This window comes from Mus caroli, chromosome 8 (genome assembly GCF_900094665.2).
Source record: "Mus caroli chromosome 8, CAROLI_EIJ_v1.1, whole genome shotgun sequence".
In the NCBI taxonomy this organism is placed as follows: domain Eukaryota; kingdom Metazoa; phylum Chordata; class Mammalia; order Rodentia; family Muridae; genus Mus; species Mus caroli.
The window spans coordinates 85,807,802-85,835,398 of record NC_034577.1 but is presented as its reverse complement, the minus strand read 5'-3'; the positions used below and the strand labels follow the sequence as shown (position 1 = coordinate 85,835,398).

The window sequence follows — 27,597 nt, the reverse complement described above, 5'->3', positions numbered from 1 at the left end:
GTTTTCAGGGCCGAGCTGGGGATCCTGGGAATGATGCTAGGGTTCTGGGATGCGTTATGTGACAGGTAGGACAGCCTCTGCTTACCTTGAGGTCCCCGGAGATGTTGGCCCCTGCCAGAATGCCGGTGGCCGAAGGGAAGAAGATGGAGAACATGCCAAAGAAGCTACCATCAATGCCTCTCCAGTCGGGTACCAGGTTCTGAACAAAAATGTCCCCTGGAAAAACCAATGCCTAAGTCAGAGTCACCCACAGGGCTTAGCCATCTAACTGGGCCCAGTCAAACAGCAGTGGGATACCTGGAAGCCTGTGGCCTTGGGAGGAGATCCTGGCCTCTTGTGCCCATGTAAGGAGTCAAATACACAGACCCCCATCCACTGAGCCACCGCCAAGGGAAGCCCCTGACCTCACGCACCATGGTAGCTGTAGAAGCCTTTAGAGGCTTTGTCTTCAGATGCTGGGATCAGTGTGCCCACCAGGTAGTTGGCAAAGGAGACCATGATGACAAGAAAGAATAGCACCTGGGCCTGGAGTAAAGGACACCGGAGGTCAGCCTTCAGGGGCCTGCAGGGTCACTCACTCCCTTACCCACGTGACTGCCTCCTCATCTCAGTCAGACAGTGAGGAGTCAGCGACAGCGAACAAGTTGGTCTGAGGCTAGAAACAGGAGCTATGATGGAGTCAGGTCGGGGGCTACGTTAGTAGGGTGGTCTGGAGTGGTCATTCCCAGCAGCAGATACTGCCAAGAGGGCGGCTGGAGAAGCACAGACCCACCTGGAAACCGAAGAGCCAGGAGGCCAGAGAGCAACATGGAGAAGCAAGGCACGCAAGCCAGGCCCCTGCCAAATCAAAGGCTCCCTCTGGTCCAGCCTGCTGGCTATAGCCCAGTGATTCTTTGGTTTCCTGATATGTAACCTCTGACATTTGGCTGAATACGGGATTTAGCAGGGTTGAAGAGCACATTTTCTTGCCTCCCTTTGTAGCTCTGTGTGGCCAATAGGCTGTGAGCAGGAGTTATGTGCACAACCTTTGGCTTAGCCTAAGAGTGTGGCTAGAGAATTCCCTTCTTTTCTTTCACTCCTCCCTGCCCCTCCGCCTGGACCACAGATGTGACGATGGTGGCCACTGTGATCCAGGTCAATAAGGGCCACATTCAGGGATGGACAGGTCACAGGATGGAAGGAATCTTCACACCTCTCCCCTGCTCCATGGAAACCACCATGCTAGCCCTACACCACATCCTTAGGAGGGTTACAGGACGTCTCAGGGTTTTTCTTTTATCCTAGCGGCCACACTTCAATCCTAATTGATACACTAAGAAGAGGCAAAGCCAGAGCCAAGTCTGCCCTCTCCCACCCAGCATCCCCTCCTCACCTTGGACTCCCACTCCATCCCAGCCAGTGAGATGGCCAGCAGCACAGTGACCGTGACCACACCGATGATGCGGATGTCATTGATGGGGTCTACGATGGGTGTGCCATACTCCTGAGGGGGGAGCAGGCCAGCTGTGTGTTCAGTCTTCACCTCTGCTCCTCCAGACCCCCAATCCCACTCCACTTAGGGCATACCCTCCCCCAAAGAGCTACTGTGTGGTCATAGACAACATGGCCCAAAGGCAGCATGGACTCAAAGGGAACTTGTGAGGATGGTCTATACTTAGTAAAGACTTTTATTGTCACTCAAAGTGACCAGATGTAGCGTTGGTCACTGGTAGGGAAGGTTAGGCAGGAGAAGGAAGGCCTGGTTCAGTGAGGAGCAGTGTGTGTGTGGGGGGGGGGGATGGAGGGGGGTTGTCTCTCTCCTTCTGCCCCATGCCCGGCCCCTTACCTGCAGTAGGTCCCTTACAGTTTCTGCAAAGCCCACAGTGTGCATGGCCACACCCACAGCATTGGCAAAGGCGAAGATGAGGCCAATGGAGCCCCCCAGCTCTGGTCCCAGACTCCGGGAAATAAGGAAATAGGTGCCACCTAGCGGGCAGAACAGAGGGCCAGAGAAGAAACAGTGTACTGCAAGAGGGGCAGGACCAAGGGCCACAAGGTGGGCAATGGAGACCAGCTTGAGAGGTAAAGAGCCCCTACAAGTCCCCATCAGAAGCAAGGTGGGCATGACGGGGTACACCAGGGGTGGGGCAGTAGCTCAGAATGCATGGTGTCCAGGTAAAGATGGCCCCAGAACTCACCCGACTTGACCTTGCCATTGGTAGAGATGGCAGAGATGGAGAGGCCGGTGATGGATGTCACCATGACGGACAGCAGGATGATGAGCCAAGTCAGCACTGTGTGGGGGTGAATGGGAGCACCCCCAAAACTCAATCAACACACTTCTCAGGTCAGCCACCTCAATCCCCATGTGACCCGAGTCCCTTTCTCTGAGCCTCAGTTTATCACCTGAAGAACAGTGGGTCTCAGCCAGAGGCCGAGGTGCAGGCCTGTCACCCCAGCATTTTAGAGGTAGAGCGTTCAAGGCCAGCCTGGGCAATAGAGAGAGAAGCCCTGGGCGTGCTGTCACATGTCTTTAATCCCAGCATTCACAAGGCAGAGGCGGGTGGATCTTTGTGAGTTCCAGGCCAGCCTGATTTACATAGCAAGTTCTAAAACAACCAAGTTTACATAGAGAGACAGAATTCACTTCAAACAACAGCAACCCCCACAAAAAGCCCCCAAATATAAAACTCACTAACAATAAAGACTAGAGATGTAGCTCAGTTGGGACAATAAAAGTCTATTAAGTAGCACAAGGCCTGGGTTTGAGCCCTAGTACCACATAATCCAGGCATGGTGGCACACACATTTAATCCTGGTAGCTAGAACTCCAAGGTCATCCTTGGTTGTTACATAGTGAGTTTGAGACCTGGGATATACAGGAGTCTGTCTCAAGAAAGCCAGAGCACCTGGGAGTTAGCAAGGTGCTTGGCTTGCAAGCAGGATGATCTGAGTTTGGTCTCTACAGCCCACACAAAAGTCTAGGCAGGGTGGCATGCACCTGCAAGCCCAGTACTGAAGGAGGCAGAGATTGGAAGATCCCTGGGGCTTGCTGGCCAGCCAGTCTAGTCTAATTAGTGAGATCTGGGCCAATGAAAGACCCATCTCAGAGGAGGAGGATGGCTCCTGAGGTAGATGCCTGAGGTTTTCTCTGGACTCTGCACAATCAAATATAAAGATGCACACGAGAGCATGTGAAACACACACACGCACACGCACACGCACACGCACACACACACACACCTCCCCAGACTAAGATAAGGTTGGTTTGTCTACTTTCCTTGGTGAGCTGATGTGCCAATGTGTGAATAGTTTGCAGGCACAGAAAGAAAGTCACCCCCTTTGGCCATAAAAAGAAAGCAGTAGTTACCATGTACTGAGAGCCTTCAGGTACTAAAGCCTATGCTGTCTTCCAGCACCTTGCAAGCTGCACAGCAGCTCTGGAGGCAGGAACTGTCATCAGACCCGTTTTACCCACGAGGAAACCAAGGCTCAGAGACGGTTGGCACTCAAGGCTACCCAGCATCTGAACTCTGGTCTTCTAGAGTCCCAGTTCTGAGCACAAATACTCTGGTGCTAGAAGTCCACTTGCTGAGGTACCCTGACACTGCTGACTCTGCATCCAATGGTCTCTTCCACTCCACCCCACCCGTGGCTGCTGCCGTCTGAGGGTGCACTGGGAAGGAGTAGACCTAGCCTGGAGTCTCTACAGCCCAAGGGGTTGGGGCCAGAACGCAAGCACTCGTGCATTCCCTTCTCCTTGAGGTGGCACTCACCGATGCCCGCCTGTGCCGTAATCCAGGGGAGTCGCAGGTAGAGGATCACTCCCCAGATGTTGAGCATACAACGAATCTGGCAGGAGAGTGGGGTTAGAGGCTTCCTGAGGGCCAGGTGCCCAAAGCCAAAGCCTCGTGTACTTGTTCCCAGGTCTAGAGGACACCTGATGCTTCTTGTGCTCTCCCTCCCATGGGATCAGACTGCCTGGCTTGGGGGGTGAAAGGGGAGGACAATTTTTATCCCACCTCCTCCCACTCTGCCGTGGAGGCCTGGGGAATGGCTTCTGCCTTCCCATCATTCACCCCGTTCCAAGTCCCAGACCCAGTGTCTGCCAGGCCCCAGCCACTGCCTTGGGCAGCTTATTGGCCCTGGGCATAGTATTCTGGAAGCATCAGCAAAAGCCAAGCTGAAGCCAGCACCCCATGTAGAGCAGAAATCAAAGCTCAGGTTGCTTCCATATTAAAGGCAAAGCCAGAGGTCATCACTGGGGCTGAAATTTGGCCCTGCCAACTACTAGGGCCAGGTAGGGACGTGTGACCTTCACACTCATGAGATTTCTTTTCTGAGGCTCTCATCTGCTGAGATGAAAATCAGGGTGTACCTGGTTCTGGCTAACACAGATCAGGGGGTGTCCCAACTCTGAATGTGGAGCCCCCGGGGAGGGGTGAAGGCTCTGGTTCTACTTTCTCTTGTACCCCATCCCCACATCTTTGTAGAACCCTATATTGTCTTTCAAAGTCAGGGGCACTTGAGTCTTTACTTCCTGAAGGTTTACTTATGCTTCATACTAAGCTAACACTAGGCTGTACCGTGGTATGAGAGGGGAGGGGAGGGATTGTCGATGTGTTAGTGCTTCCCTCTAGTGGCCATATGTGGAATTTCTTCTAATAACCCCCTAGCAGCCATTGATCCAAGAACTCTCACACCTAACAACTATTTTAATGCTCAGTATTACAGGTGAGGAAACTGAGGCAGGAGTAGCTAAGTAACTTTCCTAAGGCTACAACACTAGTGAGTATCTAAGCAGAGATCTTCTTAGGATTGGGTCTTGGCCAAGAGCGCCCAAGAACTTTGGGACACCTACACCAAATACAATTAATTGGAGGCCACTGCTGATGGGGAAACTGAGGCCCAAACTGAGCTCCAGGTCTAAATTGCTCACTAGGGCCTGAGAGTCAAAGCTGAGGCTTGAATGGGGTTCTACCCCCACCCCGTCTAGACATCAAGCTCCAGGCCACAGCCACTCACCATCACCCCCTTGACCCAGCCGAAGCGAACAGGTTCTCCAGGGCTCTTCTCACTGTTGGTGCCTGTCTCGTCTTCCACAAGTCCATCAGTCAGCTCACGGCCTTGCCGTCCATCAAAGGCCAGGGCATGCAGGTGGCTACCTTCCTGCTGGGGGCCCAGAGACCAATAGGAGTCAGGCAATGGGGGTTAGGGGCTGGGTGTCTGTATTCAGTCTTGCCTGCCCCACTTTGCCACACAGGTAGCCCTTGGACAGCTTCCTGGGTACAATGCTACTTGAAGCTTGGAGAAACACCAGAGAGAGCAAGCAAGCTGAGCATTCAGAATGCTTCTGCTCAGGGAGGCTCCTCCCCCTCTAGGGCAGAGGGCTGGAGTCTGACAAGCCTGCAGTCTGAGAAGTGACACGGGATGAGAGGTGAAGCAGTATGTCACACACCACACACCGGGTCTCTGGCACAGAGAGTCTTGAACCCAGGCCTGGACTCCAGCATGGCCATTTTCTGTTTCGTATTCCTACCAACCGCAGCTCACTCTGGGACCTTCATCCCAGTACCTCATCTCAGCATCCCTATTCAAACAAGGGGTCTTGTTTGGTCCCTTCAGAGGGAAGCTTTGAAACACGGAAGAGTGTTAGAGGTTAGACCATCCAACTGTTGGTGAAACCGTGAGGTGACAGGGATTGGACCCTCCAGCCTCCCAGACAGAGAAGCTGGTGAGCTGATATTTGAGAGGGCTCACCATGTTCCCTCCCTCCCTCTCACAGTCTCTCCCAGTGGTGTGCAACCTGCATTTGTATAAGCAGCAGGCTATGCTATCTTTGTGCTGCCAGTGCCTGGACAATATGTATTACTTGTGCCCCCAAGCTTCATGGCACCTCTGTCCACTATTCATTTGGGTATCTTGACCCTAGAGGAAGATGCCCAGTCATCTTCACAACAGAACATGTTGGGCAATCATGCCAAAGTCACCCAGCCAGGAAGCGGCCAGTCTTTGAACTTCTGCTTACCTTGAGAAATGAATGCAGGTCAGCCAGGGTGGGCCGCACCTTCCGGGGCTCACCGGGCAGAGCGCTGTTAGCATAGTGTTCGTAGGCCGGCACCACATCTATGGTATTATAACCGAAGGTGCGCATGTACAAGGTGCTGCCGTGTGTTAAGTGGCTGGGCTGGCTGCTGTCACAGGCAGCTGGTGGGGGCTCATCGCCTCCCATCAGTGTGCTGATGGTGAAGCGCCCACTGCACAGAGCATCGCCAGGCATCTCTGTCACAGGGAGCTCTGCCATTATGGCTCTGGGTATCAAAGGAGGGGACAAGAGTGGGCAAGGGCACTGAGGGTGGCTTTATAGGCTGGGAGGAGGCAGGAGCTTGGTCCAGACCGCCTATGGCAAGTGAGCAGGGTCTCTGCCAGGGTGGGGGGCGGAGCCATAGCAACTACTGTCCTGCCCCCATTTATCTGATCATTGACACAGGGGCCACTTTGGAGCAGGAGGGCTGGGCTAGAGCTGGGGCCACATCCCTGAGTCCTGCAGTAGCCCTTCTAAGCCTAGTGTAGCAGAGGTTCTGCAGCTAGAACCCAGGAAGCAACAGACATGAGAGAGGACCCAGAGAAGGCCTGCTGCAAGGTGCCTACCTACACTGCAGGTTAACAGCCCTCGTGTTGGGGCACAATGTATTTCTTTCATTTTATTTACTAGTTTGAATGGATGTCATCTTAGGACATGCATATAAAAAAAAAGGAAGTCTGCCTTCTGATCTCTGTCCCTCACAGTCTCAGCGTCTTTCCTGATATATTTCAATATACATAAGCCATTATGATTAGTGGCCTCAAGCCAGACCTGCAGCCACCTCTTAACTGACAAACCTTGAGAGCTTGGTGCTGGCCACTGGCCTCTAGGGTAATCAGGCACAGTGTAACCTGACCTACACATTCACAGGCTGGCCTATGGGGCTGTAGTTTGGAGCCCAGAGCAACTGGTCTTCCCTCCCTGGAGCCATGCAGTGTTCCCATGAAGCAGGAGATCTGGTCAGCAAAGGCTCCTAAGCTATTGCAGGGACATTGCCCTGGGGTATGACAGACACTCTGGGTCTTGATGATGAACTAGTGGATGTTGGATGTGTCCTAAGAAAGCAATGGACTTGTAGCTGTGAGGGGTCCCAGAGTTAGCCCTTACATTAATGCCCCCCCCCATAACTATCTTTCCGTAAGAGGCTGGGCGTTCAGTAATCCATGGCTGTGGGGCACAAAAGCCTGGCATCCTGCCCTGTCTCTGAAAGCACCCAGGGTTTCCCTGGATCATCTGAGGCTTAGGGCCTACCCTAAAGCCTGCTCCCTCTGCCCTCCCAGACACATGTCCTGAATTTGCTCTCAGTTACTTCCCAGTGAGGTGACCCAGCCCCTTACAAGAATAGGAGACGACTGTACACGCTTCTTGCTGCTTTATTGACTATAACAAAGATTTGGAATCGACCTTGACAATCAACAAATGAATGGGTAAGAAAAACTATGTATATGTATAAACCATGTATACATAAATTATATAAGTATAAATTATATATATGCATGCTACTCGGCTATCAAGTTAAAATGTTTTCCGGGAAAATGGACAGTCTCAGTATGAATATTAGGTGAGATCACAAAACCTCAGAAAACTCGCCCTCCTGTGGAATCTAGTCAAAAATATATGTATGCATAAAACAAGAGTACCTGTGGATACAGTATAACATGAAGAAAGAGCATAAGAAAGGCTGAATATAAAGGAATGAGGAAGGATGGCACACAGGACAGGACACAGAAAGGGGACAAAAAGCTAATGTATTCCTAGTTCTAACTCTGTCACGGTTTTTTATTTTTTGATTTGGATGGTGGACAATTGCAAAAAATATATTTGACACTAAAGGTGTAAAATTTAACATGACGCTCTATAGCTTCCGTTTCTATGCCAATTCTAACTGTATAGAAGTTCACTAAGTTGTACTGACCTTGGGTATGGTTAAATTTGGTTTGAATATTTTTATTAACTTGCAAGAGTTTTGTTTTTTGTTTTCCAGACAGTAATAGTCCTGGCTGGCCTCTAATTCACTTTGTAAATCAGGCTGGCTTCGAACTCACAGAGATCCTTCTGCCTCTGTCTCCCAAGTACTGGGATTAAAGGCATGCGCCACCACATGTGGCACAAGATTTTTTTTTTAAAAAAATAAAGTTTATGAAATTTAAAATAAGATCTGAGGACTCTTGTCACTGTCCAACAGACCAGCCAGCACCCCATGCTGTGTGGTAGCAGGAGCCCGGGGACTCAGAGAAGCCATGGTGGAGCAAGGGCTCATGGGAAGGTACAGCTACAACAGACCAGACCAGCTGTGAGGTCAGCAGACAGCTGGAGGAGTGGACCACTGGAGAAGGGTCAAGGTGTTGTGGACAACCAGAGAAGGCTTCCTGAAGGAGACCTTTTACCTGCTTTGTTCCTTTGGAGGCCTAGGGTGGGTGAAGGTCAGAGGGCTGCTGTCCACTCATGGTGGGACTCTGTTCAGGCTCAGGCTCCAGTATCTTCCAGAGGAAACTAGAGGAAAGCACTCCAGGCCCTACTTCTCAGAGTCTACCCATATCCCCTAGAGGACCTGCCCCAAGGCATCCAGGCCCTGGTACCTCCAACAGGAAATTGCACTCTGGTGGGTGCTTTCAAGAGACCCAGCTGGCCCCTGCTACTCTGGGCTAGAGGGACCAGGGCAGATGTGTCTAGCTAGGAAGACGGTGCTGAGACCAGTTAGAGACTGTCCCAGAGTCACCCTACGAGCATGGAGATGCTCTCAGACCTCAGTGCTCCCTTTCATGGAGGGGCAGTGTTCCCTCCAATTTCTTGGAAAGGAAGTCAGCCACAGAGGCAGGGGCCTCGCACAATAGATTGTTCAGTGACTATCTCAACCAACCAGAGTTTCAGACATGGGCCAATAAACGCTTGTTGGTTGTACAGGGAATGAATGGAGACTAGAACCAAGGAGAGCTAAGTCAGGCGGAGACGGGCTTGCAAGGGGTCTTTGGGGATTCCCACAGCACAGATCCTGCCTCTATTGGACATTAAGTGGTGGGCAGAGGGAGACTTACAGAGGTAGATATAAACACTCCTCTCCTCTGCCAGCTTCCAGCAGGGCTGAAGGCTTGAAGTAAGGACTCAGGGGCCAAGGACTTCTCCAGGTCAGTTTTCTACCTTCTTGGCAGGGACGGTGAGATTTGTAAAGCCTCCCCCACGTCACCCTCCAGCAGGTCCATGGCCCTTGGGGTAGATCTTATCTTCTGAGTTTTAAACTGCCAGCTACCTGGCAAAAATCACAGCTCCCCAGCATCCCCACACCATTCCAACACACTGTGCCCTGGCAGCTACGGAAAATTCCTGATAAAGATCTTGGGATAGAAGAGGCCAGGGCTGGTTTTCAGCCAGGAGTAAGAGGCTATGAAATTGCTGAATGACCTTGGCACATAAGTTCTTCCTTTCTGCAAAGCACTCGTGTTAGCTGGAAGGGATGTAGGGCTGCTTCCCCAAACCTGCTGCCCCACTGCACTCTCTGGAGTAGAAAGAGGTTTAGGCTGGGTCCCTTAAGGGGCTTATCAGTAGGACAGCTGGTGACTGTTTGACACCTTGTGCCGAAGCACAGACCCTGAAAATGACTGCTTGGGACTGATGGAATGGCACACATCCTGAATCCAGCTTCTGAGAGGACATAGGACCCCTACTCTGAGTACAGTCCTGGGATTGAACCTCAAGGAGTTTCCATTCTGTTTGTTTTAGGGGTGTCTCTGAGCAAGTCTCCCCACCACAGCAGCAAGGCGGGAGCCACACTGTACCAGGGCCAGCCAAGGACCAGACAGACTCAGATCAGAAACAATATCCTCTGGCTGAGCCACAAGGACAGGAGGGCACATCATAGCTTCCCAACAGTAGTCCTGCCATCTTCTTGGCCACAGAGGCCCCTCCAAAAAGTTCCTCATATAGACCAGGTCCTGAACCTGGAAGCTTAGAGCATGAAGCACCAGCAGAGGAAGAGACCTCACAGGAGATGGGGGCTGAGGGAAAAGGTGGGCAGGGACAGAGGAAGAGGTGGGTCGGCTCGTGATAAACAGAGAATTGGTGGGATAGCAGGCAGAAGGGGTCATCTATCCATTCCACCTCGATCATTAGATAATTAACACATATGATTTTCTGTGCTGAGCAACCCCCCCCACCCTCCCCAAAACAAATCCCTGTCCTCTGGGGGCTCACATTCTAGAGGGCGAGACAGGCAGCAATGCACAGGCAAGCAATCAGCAGAATACACTTAGTGACACGTGCTATGATGAAAATAAAGCTTTTCTTAGGTCTCTCTGAGGATGCAAATCTTGAGCTTGGCCACCCATATGTGAGCAGGAACTGCAAGTGGGGTAGGGTAGGCAGGAGGGGCAAAGGCCCTGGACAAAAGGTGGCTTGGGCTTCCAACAGAGCAGGAAGGCCTGTGTGTTAGGACCAGGCAGGCAGGGTGTGAAAAAAAGGAACCTGGGGGCTCATAGAGCAACTTACAAGTGGCAACGGGGTATCGTGTCCTGAAGACAGAGATGATAACATTAGCATTTTGTTTGAAGTCAGGTTTTTTTGTTTGTTTGTTTTTGTTTTGTTTTGGTTTGTTTTTTTTGGAGGGTGGAGTGGGAGAGCCCCATGGACAGAGAGATGTTTCTGAGCAGGGATCCTTGACAGGAAGGGCTTTCCACTGCTTTTGCCCTGGGTGTTTTGGTACCAGGAGCAGCAGTTGGGTGGTGTACATCAAATCTAAAGGAGTGGGGCTGGGGAGGGCCGGCAGGTGCCAGGCAGGGTCAGCCAAGCACAGGGGAGCAGTTGAATTCTGAGCCCTGGGCCCGCCTGCTTCCTTCTCGCTGCACGTGGATTAGAATCTCTCAGGATCACTGACTCTGAGATCACACCTCGGAGCCTTTGTGGGCTTGGGCTGAGCAGGGGGAGGGCAGACCCTGGCATCTGTCTAAAGCTTCCCAGGTGACTATGAGGTGAGGTATGATAGGGAGGCTATGGACTACTGAACATTACCTTTCACAGTCAGTTGTCCCAACCCAACCTGTCCCCAAGTTCCTGTGTCCTGTGGTCCCACGGTGCTTGCCTGGAGAGGATGGGTAGGGTGCAACCCTGGTGTCGTGAAATAGCCGGGTAAGAGGATGCGCTGCTCGTCGGCCTGATTCACAACACCAGCTGCAGCAACCATACCAGAATCGGGTGGCTTCTTCCTGAGGCATGGCTTCTTCCTGGGGGCGTGGCTCCTCCAGTTCGGAGACAGTAGAAAGCCCAGAACCCTGCAGAGGTCTATGACTGCCAAACCAGGAGCCGGATCCCTGCCCACAAGGGGCTTACAGACTTGATGACTCCACGGAAAAGAGACAGATCCAAATCCTACTCAGTGTAGGGACAGAAACAACACAGAGATACCAGGTCCACAGCAGCTCTGGAAAGCCAGAAATAGGCCTGAGCTGCTGGGATTCCCATAGAGCCTTGAAGAGCACAAAGGTTTGCCTGCTGTAATTCTGGTCCTTTTACCTGGACAGTATTGAGAGTAGCTGGACACCAACACGCCTTGAGCTCGGACCAGCTGATGTAAAAGGGAAATGTGCAGACACTAAGACATCTGCATGCTTAAAGAAAGGACTCCTGACTGTTTCTTGGCCTTCTGGCTAAGATCAAGGGGAGGAAGGACTCCTGGCTTCTTTTCCTTCATGGGTAGACTAACTGTTTAGCCACCATTTACCCCTTGGGGCGCCATAGGTATGAGCAATGTATTAGACTTAATGCAACTGTTTTGGGGCATAAGAACAAAGTATGTCAGTGCCCACAGAGGCATGCAACCCAGGAACCCAAACCACGAGTCATATCCAAAGCATAAAAGCATAGAATCTTGGGATAAAATAATACATGGGTTCAGAAAAAAGGTGGCTTCCTCTGTCTGGGGCAAGGATGCTATAAGGTGTCTGTAATATTTCAAAGAAAAGAGAGAGAAATAGTAACTTAAGCTTGGAGCTTCTCGGCAGTCAAGATAAACAGTAGAATCCTGAATAGTGATCACTGGTTGCTGAGTGACTTTCCTTGACTTTCCTTCTATTTTTTTTTTTTGTCTCAGATGGCAGTAAGGCTCCATCAACCCCTTAGCCCTCCACACAGGCTTAGCTGCATTTTCAATGCAGGGCTGGTCTGAGCTCTGTGCTGCTGCAGCTACACAAACTGAAATAGCAAACCTAGAGAACTCGGGTTTCCAGTAACAGGTAAACTCTTCCATCCCAGCGATTCTGCCAGGAAACCAGTGATTCAGCGCTGACATCTAGACTTTCATTATAAAAGTTTCTTCAGCTTTCTCACTTTCTGGGAAACTCTTCCCCGGAACCAGGGGTGTGGGTGGGGCATTCTGTCTCATTTTTGAATTCCAAAGGTACATTTTTAAACAAGCTTTTTGTTGTTTTGTTAAAGCAGTCTCAAACTGGGTATGGTCGCCCATGCCTGTAATCCCAGAACTCAGGAGGTAGGGGCTGGAGGATCTGGAGCTCATGGCTGTCCTCAGCTACACAGTACATTCAGGCCAGCCTAGACCACAAGTCCCCAAACAAAACAAAAACATGGGATTTTACTATGTAGCTCATGATGGCCTTTTTTTTTTTTTTTTTTTTTTTTTAAGACAGGGTGGTCTTGAACTCGTGATCTTCCTGCCTCTACCTTCCAAGTATTAGAATTACAGATGTGCTCCACCAGGTTCAAACCTTTTAATTTTTTTTTTTTTTCTTATTCTTGAAACAGTCTTGCAATGTAACCAGTGCTGGTGGTAACTGCTATGTAGCCCAGGCTAGCCTCAAAGTTGCAGTAATTCTCCTGCCTCAACATCACAGATGCTGGGATTATAGGCTTAATAGTCTCAAGATTTTGGAACCCAGAAGCTCATGATCTGCTCCTGCAACAGGGACCTTGGAAACATAACGACAGTTGATTTTAAAAGCCCAGTACCGGTTAGCTCTATGCCAAGCCTGGCCCCCGGAGCCGCAGAAGGAACAGGAAGAGGGATCTGGTCATATTTTGCGACCTGGGTGTCAGTCTCACCACCTGACAAATGGAGAGCTCTATGGGCTGACCACCGAGCAGGGACTTGGAAGGACATTCACAGTGTTCTGCCAACAGAACGGCTCTGTGTATTTCTGGACTCAGCTCTTCAGTTACCATGAAAAACAGGTGTGAGAAAATAAACGCCTTGACTAATCCGATTAGTTGAAGACATGCTTTCTGGTGAGCAGCTGCTTCCATGCTAGGCTGTGGGCAAAAGCGGGACAAGGCGGCTCAGATTCCAAGCAGGGGAAAAAAAAAAGAGTTGGCTGTGTCTGCAGGTAAGAGGCTGGATACAAACCCAGAAAACACTCAGAGGATTCTAGGAGTGCAGCGCACGGTGCTTGCATGATGTGCCCCTCTCTTCGAGCTCTCCGAGTTCCTAAAGCTCTCCTACCAGTGGCCTCCAGCACCCGAGGACATCTGAGCTCAGACCACAGAGCTGGGCACTGGCTCCGCACTGGGTCCATGGTGGCTGGGGAAGGTCCCACAGTGTTTGTAGTCCCCATAGGAAACTGCCTAAGATTTCAGGGACTGAGCCTGGGTTCTTGGCCCCGAGCTTGGACTTCATGCTCCAGGCACTGAAAGGCTCTTGGAGGGCCCCAGTCAAGGCACAAGAAAGCTGGAACAGGTGGACATCTTGGGTTTGGGCCTAGGGATTCAGCTCAAGTTAGCAGATGTCATTCACCTGTGGTATCTTTAAAACATGACCTTGCCTCCTCTGTTCCATGACAGTTTTTTACATCTCATGTCATTTTAAAAGGGCATATGAATGGGCTACCTTTGACCATGGTGGGGACACTGAGCAAGGTGACCCAATAGGCCTAGGCCTGGTGAACTTTTTCCTAGCCAGGCTCAATTTATTTTCACCTCTTCATCATAGCTCAGAGGTTTTCTGACCAAACTGCTGTGCTGTGGAGTACAGGCAGAGAGGCCTACCTCACCAATCCCTGAGGTCAAGTCAGATCGATGCTTCCTGGTCCTGCTAGGGGAAGAAAATCACCCGAGAAACTTCTGAAAAACACCAGCCAGTATCTAGCCCCTCCAGTCAGATGGCAGCAAGACCCCAAGAGCAACAGTTAGAGCCTCCGTGTCCCCAGGGCTGGGGGCTGTTGGGCTGGAGCTGACAGGAGGAGGTGTGGCAGTGCAGCCCAGAAGGAATGCTGACTTGCAAGTTTCCAAAAACATCCTTTAGGCTGCAGGTGGCTTCTGAGACCTTTTTTCTTCTGGTTGGATACTGAAGATAGAAGCTGGCCTGCAGGCTTTGTGCTAACTCACTGCCTCAGCAAGGTGACTGCTGCCTTGCACGGACAGGTATCTCTCAAATCACTTACCCAAGGTCTCTCTCTCTGCCTCATGGGTCACCCTCCCTGCTCCCCTCCTGGTCCCAACATACCTCTTCAACAAGGCGGGTAACCTATGATCCAGGCTGGCCAGGGAAGGGATGAACACGAGGTCTGTGACCTCTGGCAGGTTGTCCTCGGCTTCGGCCGCTTCCAGGCACAGGAAATGTGAACATATGTGCGGCACCCCTGGAGCGTGAGAAGGGGTAGCAGGCCAGAACTGACCTGGTGCCACACATCTTCTGCTTGCCTCTGTGGGTCTGAATCCATGTCACATATAGATCACTTCTCCATCCCCAGTTCTGGAAATCCTGCCTTCCATCTTGCCCCCTTTTTAGAGGGCAGTGCTGGGATTGAACCCCTAGCCCTGTAGGAGGCAGACAGACACTCACCACTGAGATACCGGACCCCGGTCTTTGTTTTGAGACAGGGTCCTGTCACTTAGTTGCCCAGATTGACCTCCAGCTTGCAACCCTCCTGCCTCAGCCTATACAGCTGAGATTATAGGTGTCACCACCACACCCATCTCCATCCTTCTGTATCCCCCTCTTGTGGCATTTCTTATTACTATTCATGTATATACATCTAGATCCTCAGAAAACAGGGCTGTCCTCACCAATGGCCCCACAATCTGTAGCCTCAGGGCTCCTGGTTAGTGCTCAAGGAGGCCAGAGAAGGCTTGAAATCAATCAGGAGAATCACTTGCAGGAGACCCCTTCACTGTTGCTTGTCCCCCAAAGAGGGCAGTGACTGTTTTAGGACCATGTCCTGGGAAACTGGGGACACAGCTGAGTCAGTTATCTGGCCTTGGGCAGGCCCTCAAACATTTGCTGAATTACAACCTCCAATCAGCAGTCCCTGAAAACATGGGAACCACCAGCTGAACTTGACACATCAGTATCTGTCCTCCAAGAGCAAACTGTTGGCCTACCGACTGTGTCCTAAGTTTGTGCCTTGAAATAAAAGAAGAAACAAAGGAAAAGGCAACCTTCCTTTGGGTTACTCTACCTGAGCCCGTGTGAAACCCTGTTAGGAAGGAAATACGCCAAACAGCAGAGAAAAACACCCACAACAGGGAGAAGAGGGACGCAAGGTGACTTTTACCTGCTGAGGGCCTCCAGAGTGATGGCTCCAGGTAGGCGAGTTGCTTGGGATGCACTGACTCCCTAGGATCTGAGGGCGAGGGAGCTGGCACCCCTGCTTCCCCTGTGGCAAGGTGTCTCAGGGTAGAGAGAACTGAGCTCTGAGTCCTTCCCAGAGCTCTGCCACACTATAGCTCTGTGGCATAGGATGGTCCCTCCCAGCACGTGCTGTGTCCAGGGCTCTGCTCTCCAGAGTGCCTCACTCTGTCTCTTGTCTCTCTCACATCTCTCATGGGCAGTTTATGCTTGCCAATGTGGATGGCTGCAGTTACCACCAAAGGGGCCACATGCTGCACGTCCATGCTTTAGAAAACTGCTTTAACGTTTTCTAAAAAACCCAGCCAGCCCATTCGCATAAGAGCTTATGGCAGGATTCCATTCTGTGTGAGTGGCAGAGACTGTAAGGAGGATGCCTCTAGTGTGGCACTGCTGGAGAAAGAGACAGGTAGGACATCTGAGAAGGAACTTCCCGACAATCTCTAAAGCAGAGGGGATGGCTCTCAACAGTGCCATTGTGAAGCTCCCAGGCTCTGGGCCTCTCTTCCCAGACTGTTTGCTTCCAAGCGTTTCTACAGTGAAACCTGGCCATTCCCAAGAGCTGAGGTAACATTCACGGTGGGCCAACAATGATCCCCATCTTTCTTTTTATAAAGACAAGGTCTGAGTTGGCTTTAGACTAAACTCAAGTAATCTTCCCGTGTCTGCTTCCCAAGTAGCTGGAACCACAGGCAGACTCAGAACTTTTCCATGAAAAGGGTAGATGTTTCAATGAACAGCTCCAGCAGTCCCTCTCTGCCTGATTCCACCCACTCTCCAGTGTCCCTTCCAAGGCCACACACTGCCTTGCCAACCTGGATCCAGGAGGTGCTGAGTCCAGAGGACATCATAAAGCCTTATAAGGGATATGAGGGCATGGATGCAGGGTTAAGTCTCAGATCAGCAGACTGCCTCCAAGGGACCTGCTTAGCTGAGGGCCCCAGCAAGAGCCATGGCCAATCTGTACTGCTGGTCATCCATCTATTCCCAGGCAGAATACCAGAGCCCAGAACTCTGCAGTATTCTTGGTTAAAAACATAGCAGGTCCTGTCAAGAAACAGCTGTCGAAGGTCAGCCCCAACTTTCCCTGACATCAGCTCAGACACAGCCAGCCCTCACTGTTGACTCCCTTGTGCTTCCTGTTGAGGGTCCCAAATCAAGGGCCCCAGCCCCAGAATGCCACTTGCTGGCTTTGTCATCAAGATGCTGTTTATTGTCTACCACAGCTTGAATGAGATGTTCCCCAGATACCAAAGGGCTGGGTCTGAGGCCATTACTGACTTCAGAGCTTCCAAGCCGGGACAGAAGTCCTCTACTTACAGAAGCAGGTGGCTGTGACTGGAGAGACCCAGAGACTCGGGGCCAGGTAGGCCTGAGGAGCCTCGAGTACAGTAGAGAGGAGCTCCCTTACTCGAGGTGAGGAGAGGCACTTCTGTCACCTTCCGGGAGCCTCAGCTAGGGAGCTCCCATTCCACTGGAGAACAGAGCAAAGGGAGCACATGGCACATTGGGAGAACATTTACTGGATAGACAGGGGTGGAGTGAAGGAAGCGTCCTGGACAGAGCAAACACACAAGTTACTGCACAGAAAGGAACACACACACACTGACTCGCCCGCTATTCCCTCCCCACAAACACAAGAGTGACATCTGAAAGGCTGAGAGGAGAGAATCTGCCCATCACATTCCCAACAGAAATTACTCAAGTGAGGACAGTGTCTTGCCTTCCCCGCAACCCCCCTCTAGCATACACAGCATTTGAAGCCCTGATGGACAAACATCTGGCAGGTGACAGGATAAAGGCCTTCTGGGGCCCCTAATTGTCCCAGTCAGTCAACTTACCTGAAGGCCAGTTATGGCCTTCTCATCTGGCTGCCATTTTTGCTACCTCTCAAGTGTGAATGGCAGCAAAGGAGGGTTATCCAAGTAGCTGCAAAGCTCCTGGCAGCCTGCACCAGGCCCTAGGCCTCCATTTACTGAGTGCCAGTGGATGCAGAGCCACCAGACAAACTGCAACTGATGCTGTCATTTGCACCCAGAGGTGACTCTGTTCATTTGCTAAATCTGTCCCCAGGGAAGGAGCTCATGGCCTGCCACTAAAAGGCTGGGCCAGGTCTTCTGGGACCCCCAGAAGGCTACAATCATTGACTCTGAAGCTGGATACCCTTCTTACTGCAACAAGCCAGTGAATGTCAATAGCCAGTGTTTTTACCTGCCCCAAGCCAGTGAATGTCAATAGCCAGTGTTTTTACCTGCCCCATGCCCAAGAAACCGATGCTCAAGGGCAAAGGCAGCCAGGAACAATGCATGCCAGAGTAATGCTGCATCTCTGCCCATACTACCCCTAAGTATGCAACAGTATTCAGTCTTGGAGTCTTCATCCATCGCCCTACCTGAGGGATGACTCAGCTCACCCTGTAGCCAATCAGTCCACACCACTTTAGCCTGCTCAGGGCAACATACCAGTCTGGGGGCTATTTGTAGCATATAGTATTCAGCAAGCTCCAGGCATGAATGGCATGGATAGAAGGAATGGAGTCATGGCAAGATACATGAAATATCCAATGACTTACAAGCAGAGGCTCTGATGCCCAAGGAAAAACATGGGTGTGGAGCCTAGGGCAGCAGGAGCTGGCACATTCAGCTAAGTTAACCTTGAGGGTTTGGACCATGTACGCATTTATTCAACTAGAAATCCAAAGCAAGAACCAACACACCTTTGTTTTGTTATTTAAATCAGGCAATACTGGGTTAAGGTGGGAAGACCCACAATTCTTTGCTTCAAATATCCCAAAGCATCATAGCAGTAACCACAGAACTCCTCTGTGCTCCAGTCTGAGTTTACATGGTGCAGGAGTGGGGTCTGCTTTCTGCCTCCAGTGTGAAGAAGCTTCCAGCTCTTCAATGTACTTCCAGCTCAGGAGCTGCAAAACCAGAAGACTGGCTCTATGCGGGTTCTACCTCACTGTTCACTTGAAGTTACCCAACTTTACTTAGCAGTTCACTTATGAGCAGGAAGAAAAAAACTAATGGGGAGGGGGGTGCAGTGGGAAGATGAGATCAAATCTCCAAGCCCAGAAAAGGTGCTGGGTCTCTTAACTCTTACCTCCCCTATGATGTCCCCCAGGAGTTAATTATGAGATCCTTAGGCAGCCTCTTACCCTCTCTGTCTCAAAATACCCTTGATTTTGTTCAAGACTAGAGACTCAGCCCTGGAAAACAAGAGACTCCAGGAGGCATTTTCTTATTTCTCCAGGTAAACAATGAAATCACAATGCATCAGGAAAGAATTTCGTTCTCTGAACAAATGAGTGGAGATGGATGGATTAAGCTAATAATCTGCCCAAGAGTCACGCAGTCAAGGACATACACCAGCCCAGCATGCCACATGCAGTCACAGAATCAGCAGATAGAGCAAGTGGGAGGTTTAACTCTTTTCGAACAGTACCTCATTCTTCCCACAAAGGTCTTCTTAAACCCACTCCTAACCTGCTAGCCACTGACTACACCACTATCCAAGCAGCTGCTTTTCTTCCCTACTAGCTTTTAGTCTCATCTGGTTTCTGGCAGGACATGTGTACAGTTCTATATGCAGCCAGACTGCATAAAGCAAACACAAATCTACAACTGACTCTCATGGGGTAAAGAAGAGACAAGTCACAGAGGCTACAACCAACTCCCATCTTCTTTAATTGTGGTAAAAAAGCCAATTTAAGGAATAAAGTTAGGAGGATGGAGAGATGGCTCAGCAATTAAGAGCACTAACTGTTCTTCCAGAGGTCTTGAGTTCAATTCCCAGCAACCACATGGTGGCTCACAACCATCTGTAATGGGGCCTGATGCCCTCTTCTGGTGTGTCTTAAGAGAGCAATGGTGTATTCATATACATAAAATAAATAAATTTAAAAAAAGAAAAAGAAAAATAAAGTTAGTTACATGGTATGAAAGTCTGGAGTACTCTCATTACATCCTGTCAGCTCCTGGGGCACAGACGTGAGCTACACCTTGCTCAGATACACCTACAGGGCTTGCCTTCTGTGACTTCATAGTAAAGCTCAGGTTTGGGTCCCACTAACAAGATCAGACTAAAGAAGGAAGATAGAACACGACCTGGAGGATCCTAAGTAATTCCTTTCATGGATCATGAAATCTGTGCCCATTATTGATCCATTAGCCCTTTCCCAAAGGACAAGAAACGGAAGTGACTATCCTGTGATAAGAGAGTTCTCCCTAGAACAAAATCCTTTTTGGAGAACCTGTGAGAAAATGTGTTCCTGAGGGGCAGACCTTGCTCAACTGGTTGGCTCAGGAGCAAATGCTCACTTGATCTTTCTAGTTTAGCTCAGGGCTGCTGGTCCTGTGGAAGAAGTAGGGTCAGTAACGTGACAACTACTGTTCAGGGATCGAATACTCTGGATGCAGGTACCAAATGGTTCCTGTACTGAGCATGCAGGATGAGCCCATGAGCTTGCTTCCTGAAGAGCAGAGGAGTGGATGGGCTCACCCACTCTACCCTGTGAGCTGGGTACTTGCACCGCTTCTACTCCAGCAGTCCCATGCCCATGCTTTGACCCGTCTCTGGAACGTACACCAGCAGGTTAATCTCCTGGGATCTTGGCTGAGGAATGAGGGTAGTGTGGGGCTGGATGACCTCAAAGACGACTCCAGAGAACAGCAGCACTTGGTATTCCACCCACAGATCTTACACCAACCAAGGCTGGCTTCACACTCAACTACACTTGTGGAAAAGCACAGTGATTCTGCTCTATGGACTATGACAGCCAAAGGCTTTGATTCCTTGCTCATGGTGGGTAATTTTTTTAATCATTTAAAGTCACATTGTCCAGATTTACACACCTATGTAGCCTCTCATTCTCTGGCCCCAAAACAACTGTGGACAACATTTCCCAAGTAAATACACACACACACACACACACACACACACACACACACACACACCCCAAAACAAGAAAACAACCTAAAATTTTAAAGAAAAAAAAAAAGGAAAAAGAATGTTTAAAAGAAATACAAATCAAAGAAATTTATTGGTATTGACAAAAATACATAATACAAAAAACAAAACACAACACAACAGAAACAAAACTGGAAACCCACCCCAGCTGGCCCACGTGCCTAATATACTGACAGTGTGCAGTCCCAGAACCCATCAAACACAGCGCTTAATTCATGAGGACCTCCATCTGCACCAGCCTGGCATTAGTGTCCCCAGACGTCCGGTACGGTATCATCCCAGCAAAGGTAATCAGGGCTCTGGCTTGACTTCGGAGTTGCTGAGAGAAAAGGGGTCAAGACAAGAAAACTGGTTAACTGCAGGTTAGGGTTAGGCACCCACCAGGTTCTTTTATGTTGCGCACTCGGTGTCAGGAATGTCTCAGCCTCTACTGTCACATTATTCCAGCTTCATGTCCCTTTTAAAAGAACGTGTCCACTGGAGCCCCACTCCACAGGGTGTCAAAACTTTTGATGAACAAAGGCGGGAGACTGCCAGGAAGCTGCCTCACCTCAGCACACCTGGCTAGCGTCTACAAGGCTGAAGCTTCAGAACGTCTGCTCCAGTTCCCTGAGCCTCCCTCTCTCCTAGCTGGTTTGTTTATCCTCTCTGCAGGGACCTGCGTGTCTAGTGCCCCACAGAGCCCTGGCAGTGCCACCTTGCAAGCTGTGTCCCTGTAATCTGAGCCACTTTCCTTATCGCTTTCTCCCATTTCCCTCTTGTTCTCCCTTTAGGACACAGGGCTCTTTTCTGAAAACACAGCACTTTATCAAAACCAGATCTTTCCAGTAAGTGAAAAAAAGAAAACCTGATTTCCAAGTGATAAACTATTGAACAAGGAATAGAGAAATTTAGGAAGGGTATACACTAGATTAGACTTAGGGTCCCCGTCAGGTGGCTTCGAGAGACACTGGGTTCTGTGGACTCAGGTTGCCCATACTGAGATTAACCTTCTCATGGTAGCAAGCAAGGAAGCAAGCAACCAGATCATACAGAGGAAAGGCCACACATTTCTCAACCAGGATTGAAACGTTAGGGCAAACTGCAGGGTCACTACCAGGTCCTCAAGGACCACTTCAGGAAACTGAAAGGCAGATGCTTTTTGCCTGAAGTGTGAAATAAACTGTCAAGTGTATGGTGTCCTTAATGTCCTCACAGAAAGAAATCTTACTTTGTGATGAGAACCCTTATGGTATTCCTTTCAAGGTAAACAAAAACACCTAGGCTACCATGCTGATTTAGCTTCTTTAAATGAGTTGTGGAGAAGGTTAGGCAAAAGGATTTGGTAGCACTCCACACTTTAAATTGAGCAGGCAGCTTTGATAAATAAGTTTCTATTGTCATCCATCTCTACATTTCAGAGTAAAATAAAAAATACAGAAATACAGACTAGACTCCGCACAGAGGCACATGCCTTTAATCCCAGCACTCGGGAGGCAGTGGCATGTAGCTGTGAGATCAGGTCAGTCTGGTCTACAGAGTGAGTTTCAGGACAGCCAGGACTATATAGATAGACTCAGCCTCAAGAAGGAAGAGGAAGAGGAGGAAGAGGATGAGGAGGAAGAGGAGGAGGGAGGAGGAAGGAAGAAGGAAGGAAGAGAAGAAGAAAAAGAAGGAAGAAAAAAATGAAGGAGGAGAAAGATGATGATGAGGAGGAAGCAGGAGGAAGAAGAGGAAGGAGGAGAAAGATGAGGAGGAGTAGGAAGAGGAAGAAGGAGGAAGAAGAGAGGAAAGAGAGGAAGGAAGAGAGAGAGAGGGAGGGAGGGAGGGAGGGAGGAAGGAAGGAAGGAAGGAAGGAAGGAAGGAAGGAAGGAAGGAAGGAAGGAAGGAAGGAAGGAAGGAAAAATACAGAATGGTAGGTTATGCAAAAAAATTTCTCCCTTGCAGGGCTGGGATGTAAGAAGTCATGCACACTATGCAAGTGTTCTACTACACTATGCTCAGAAGATCTGCTGAAAGGGTTCCCTCCAGATGAGGGAAGTGGCTGGCCAGAGGACATCCTGCAGGGTCCTACTGACCTATAAAAACACAACTGCTCAGAGTATCCTTTGCCACTGAGTGGTCCTGCCAAGGGACAGGTCCAGTGAGTGATATCAATAGTTTATTCAGAACACAAGGCTCTAGACTCCCCAGGGGTAGCTGCATCTGGTGCCTAAATGGAACAGTGCAGTGGCTCTCAACTTTCACAGGGTTACATATCAGATATCCTGTATATCAGATATTTACATTATGATTCATAACTAGCAAAATTACAGTTGTGAAGTAGCAGCAAGAATTATTGTATGGCTGGGGTCACACAACATGAGGAGCTGTGTTAAGGCTGCAGCACTAAGGCTGGAACCACTGGACCAGCTGACTACTCCATGGAGCACTCCCAGGCACTGTTCCCTCAACGTGAACATTCCTGCCCCTACTCAGTCACAAGCTCTATCAGGGACAGTGACTAAGGGGACAAACGGACAACACACAACTTCAGAGGGAGGCAGCATGATTGTCTAACATGTTCAATTCCCCCAAACAAGTTCAGATAGCAGAAAATGCTCATAAAGTCCCATAAAAATACTAGACTAGGCAGTTGGTTCTAGTGGCACAAACATGTAATCCTACCATGCAGGAATCCAAGTTCAAGTCTGGGTGACTGAGTAAGACTTGCCTCTAAAAACTGAGACACAGCTATTGTGGCTAATGGAAAGACAATTTAAATAAACTATTCCCTTAACCCCAAAACAACAATGACAACAAAAAGCCAGTAATTGTCAGGACAATTACTGAGCCTCTTAGCTTAAAGGGGTCAAACTAGTGGGGTATATGCTGTTGAGTCTCAAGATCCAAATCACTAGACTAGTTAGCACAGGTACTGATGGAAGCCCTATAGGAAGTCATACCCAGCCTCTTCCAACCCTTTGAGGAACCAGCCCTAGCTGGTTCCCTATGTCAGATCTCAGCTTCCTCAGTTGTAAGATGCTGTCTAGTCACCTCTCAAGATCTACTGTGAGCTAAGAGAGGAGAAACAACGGTTTGCAATAAATATTGTACTAATCAAAAAAGTAGAATATGGTATTACTGAAAGTGTTCACCCCTGAGCAAGACTCAAAGTAACTTTGTTTGTTAGAATGGAATGAAATCCCATGGAACCAATTACGAATGAGCATTTTGTTTGATTTCCACCCCATCCCTAGCCCTAGTTTGAGAGCAGTAGCAATCGCAGTTTGATTTCTCCCAGGAGCTCCCAGTATAAGGTTTACACTAGTGCTAGGTTCCCCAGTAAAGAATGTTTGGGATGATGTGGTCAAAGAGGATTAGGAATGGAATTCCAAAGGGATTCTCATCAATGTTTCTCAGGAATGCTGGGATCTTACAGAGTCACGGTCTTCAATGACTCGCTGGGGCCTGGTTGCTGAAGATGGACTTGTTCCCTTGAGCCTCTTAAACTGTGTGAACAGGATGTTCATGGTGGCGAGAAGAACTTCTGAGAGGTTGTGTCTGATCTACAGAGAAAAACACCTGGAATAAGGGAAAGGAACCCAGTCCCCAGAAGGAGCAACAAGTCGAGGGAGCATGGCCTCTGCCTGGTCATGCTTCATTCCACAGCTGCCAATGGAGAACTACAGTCACCAAAAGGGAACTGGTGGCATCATGATGTCCAGAGTGTCAGCAAATTTCTGGAACTGCTATTCACTGGTCCTTCTCCCTGCTCCCTTACGGCACTTTGGTAGGGCAGCACCTATAAGCATGGAGGCTCTGCTGCCAGCAGAGTGAGACCAGAGATCTGCATTTAGTATCACGGCTCTCCAGGTCCCTGTAACTCCCCACTGCCTCAGACCTGTCCACCCTCCACTTCCTTCATTGGGAAGTGTACAGGGACAGAGCTTGGTATATTACTTTAGCCCGTGATACAGTAAACCTGGTATCTAGGGGCAGGTAAGAAACAACAGAGAAACTATGGCTGACAGTACTCTTCCCTAGTGTGAAGTGATGGTTCGTAGTATCTCTCACTGAACCTGGAGCCCAGCCCTTTGGCTAGCAACCCCACTCCCACCCCGGTGCTAGGGTTACGGAGACATGCTGTCATGTCTAACTTTTATATTCCCTACTGTCAGGCAGGCAGTGGGCATCCAATCTCAGGTCCTTCTACCTGCCATCCTGCCTTCTCCAGTGAGCCACCTTCCCAGCTCTAGCCTTTTATTTTAACATACCCAATAGCTCTGAGAATTCTAGCTACCATAGCAACTCAGCCTGGATTTTTCTAGAATGTATTCACTTTCAGCTCTCCTGGTGGTCTGCAAGTTCATACAATGGGTTCTTAGAAAGGAGGGGTCTGGTTGACCAATGAGTCTGGCTTAATTCTCTCACTTCTTATGCATACCAGAGGATATTTTAACACTCAAGTATTTCTACAGGGTGCGTGGGATACACCCCATGATTTATACTCCACTTCCCCCAAGGTCTGCCTTGGAATATAAAGTGGAGAGCAATTGAGGAAGACACTCATCATCTTCTGTGAGCTTCCACACATACCCCGACACGTGTCCATACACATGGGAACATATAAAAATATACATCACACACGTATAGATATAATTAAAAAAATAAAGCCTCCAGTTTTGGAAGGGATAGAAACAGAATTCTGTGATGAACAAAGAGAAAGACTCACTTCATCACTGAAATTTCTGAAGGCAGCCACCCTTTCTTCCACACTCTCCTGATTCAGAGGCACCAGCTTCAAGCGGTCAATAATCTGTTTCAGACAAAACATCATCAGCCATAAGATACAGCATCATAGCCAAACCTCCTCCCCCAAAACCAGTCAGCTTTTTCAAAACAACAGAAAATGCTGCTCTTCTGTACATAAAAACTTTGATCCTGATAGTGGCGCATGCCTTTAGCTCCAGCACGAGGGAGGCAGAGGTAGGTGGATCTCTGTGAGTTCAAAGCCAGACTGGTCTACAGAGTGAGTTTCAGGATAGCCAGGGCTACACAGAGAAACCCTGTCTCGAATAACAACAGCAACAAAAACAAAACAAACCAAAAAACCAAACCAAACCAAAACAAAACCCAAAACAAAACAAAATCCTCAAAAAACAAAAACCCCAAAACAACAGCTTTGATCCTGAGGTACTAACATGATTTTTATAATTTCCAGACCTAATTCTAAAATTCAGAATAAAACAGATTTCTTTCAGAAGTCTGTTTCTATATTAAATGGGAGAGAGAGGGAAAAAAAAAAAAGGTGCCTGGGGCGGGGGAGGGGCAGAAATCTTTAGAGTCTCAGGATCACACTTGTCTTCGTCATGAAACAGGCATGTTGGTGATAACCTGTACTTCAAACGCTCTTGTAGAAACTTACATCAAAGGCTCTGTCAATATGACCACTGTGATACTCGTCAAAAAAGGTGATCAAGTCCAAGAGGAGATAGAATGTAGAGTCCACAAACTTATTTGCACTTATTCCCTGAGCTCTGTACCTAAAAAACAAAAGGAGGGGTGCTGAGGGGAGTAAGAGTGGAGATGGATTTCCACAGAATCCTCACCTAAGTACATCAACCTCCCGAGCTCTCTGGACGGGCACAACAGAGAGCGGCGAACAGTATTCATTTTGACGTTGTGAAGGGCTGACTCCTGTGACCTGGCAATACTCTTCCCACATGTTCTAAGTAAAGCCTGCTTCTCTAGCCCCCACCATCAACTCTACAGCCACATCTTTAGGAAAGAGAAGAGGACACCATGGGCTACAGCACCTGGAGCTAACGCTGGGGACGACTGATTCAGGTGGTCTGTGTTGCTGTAGGAAGGCATCTCAAACCCAGTCTGCTCTGGAGTTAAGCTGGCTAGTCTGAGAACTCAGGAACTTTACTGAGCAGTAAGGTGGATTCTATAACAGTGCCCACAAAGCCCGAGAACAACCCCATTACTACCACTGAAGGACGTTCTGAAAGAAGGTGAATTAGTGTAATCTGTAGGGAACTGTCTGCTAGTGCCTCTTGAAGCTGAACACACAGTAGGGCGGACTCAGTGACCTGGCACCCTCGGGCCCCACTGAGCAGGCCCAGACCTTACCTCTCCGCAATGGATAGGGCCATGTTCTTCAGCCTTTCTTTGTTAGACTGTGGGGCGCTGATCTGTGGAACAACAGGGCTCAGCAGCTTGTTCATCAGCTCCAGCACCTTGTCAGCATTCTGTTGAATTTTTTAAGATTCAGGGAACAATCAACAAAAGAACAAACTAATTAAGCAAAATAAAACCAGCAACTTTCTGGGGTGATGAACAGAACTGCTCTATATTCTGAGACCAGGGTTGTGTGGACACAGCTGTGGACAGATCACCCAATATATACCCACCACTTGCATATTTTCCTTTGTCCTAATTAGACCTCAACACAATATTTTTAAATTTAGGAAATTTATCTGTCTGTCTTTTTTAAAGATTAATTCATGTATATGAGTACACTGTTGCTGTCTTCAGACATACCAGAAGAGGGCATAAGATTCCATTACAGATGGTTGTGAGCCACCGTGTGGTTGCTGGGAATTGAACTCAGGACCTCTAGAAGAGCAGTTGGTGCTCTTAAATGCTGAGCCATCTCTTTACCCCTAGGAAATCTTTATTTAAAAGGATTTATTTATTTTCATCTTTTTGTGTTTATGTTTTTTGCCTGCAGGTACGGATGTGCACCATGTACATGCCTGGTGCCTGCAGAGGCCAGAAAAGGTACCAGATCCTCTGGAACTGGGGTTATGGAGGGCTGTGAGCCACCATGTGGGTGCTGGAAAGCAAACCCAATTCTTAGGAGAGCAGCGTGAGCCACCTCTTCAGCCCCAGGACATCACCTAAGTCATCAGTGCTTATCACATACTCTTAGGGAGATGCGTTTAACTCAGGTTCTTGGAATGCACACTGTTGGCCACTGTAGAAAGCTACCACGGGGAACCACAGTGGTTTTGACAATGTCTACAAGAGA

At 49.2% G+C, this 27,597-nt stretch overlaps 2 protein-coding genes across 6 annotated transcripts in view; both read right to left on the bottom strand.

The window, feature by feature from the left end:
* Slc12a3 (solute carrier family 12 member 3) overlaps positions 1-6,340 on the bottom strand; it is a 36,908-nt gene extending 30,568 nt beyond the window's left edge. The window contains exons 1-8 of one of the 3 annotated variants that reach the window (XM_021169855.2): positions 6,008-6,340; positions 5,005-5,148; positions 3,756-3,831; positions 2,178-2,273; positions 1,826-1,965; positions 1,373-1,483; positions 414-525; positions 86-216 (exon numbers count right to left, since the gene is read on the bottom strand). In XM_021169855.2, coding sequence (XP_021025514.1) covers positions 86-216; positions 414-525; positions 1,373-1,483; positions 1,826-1,965; positions 2,178-2,273; positions 3,756-3,831; positions 5,005-5,148; positions 6,008-6,283 — 1,086 coding nt within the window. In that variant the 5' untranslated portion in view covers positions 6,284-6,340. Of the gene's footprint in view, positions 1-85; positions 217-413; positions 526-1,372; positions 1,484-1,825; positions 1,966-2,177; positions 2,274-3,755; positions 3,832-5,004; positions 5,152-6,007 lie in introns of all 3 variants that reach the window. The other 2 variants (XM_021169854.2, XM_029480719.1) reach the window with 2 other exon arrangements.
* Positions 6,341-20,170: 13,830 nt separating this feature from the next.
* Nup93 (nucleoporin 93) overlaps positions 20,171-27,597 on the bottom strand; it is a 111,047-nt gene continuing 103,620 nt past the window's right edge. Inside the window, exons 16-20 of one of the 3 annotated variants that reach the window (XM_029480655.1) lie at positions 26,697-26,815; positions 25,987-26,104; positions 25,294-25,377; positions 23,999-24,127; positions 20,171-20,919 (exon numbers count right to left, since the gene is read on the bottom strand). In XM_029480655.1, coding sequence (XP_029336515.1) covers positions 20,809-20,919; positions 23,999-24,127; positions 25,294-25,377; positions 25,987-26,104; positions 26,697-26,815 — 561 coding nt within the window. In that variant the 3' untranslated portion in view covers positions 20,171-20,808. The remainder of the gene's footprint in view (positions 20,920-23,998; positions 24,128-25,293; positions 25,378-25,986; positions 26,105-26,696; positions 26,816-27,597) is intronic. The other 2 variants (XM_029480656.1, XM_021169822.2) reach the window with 2 other exon arrangements.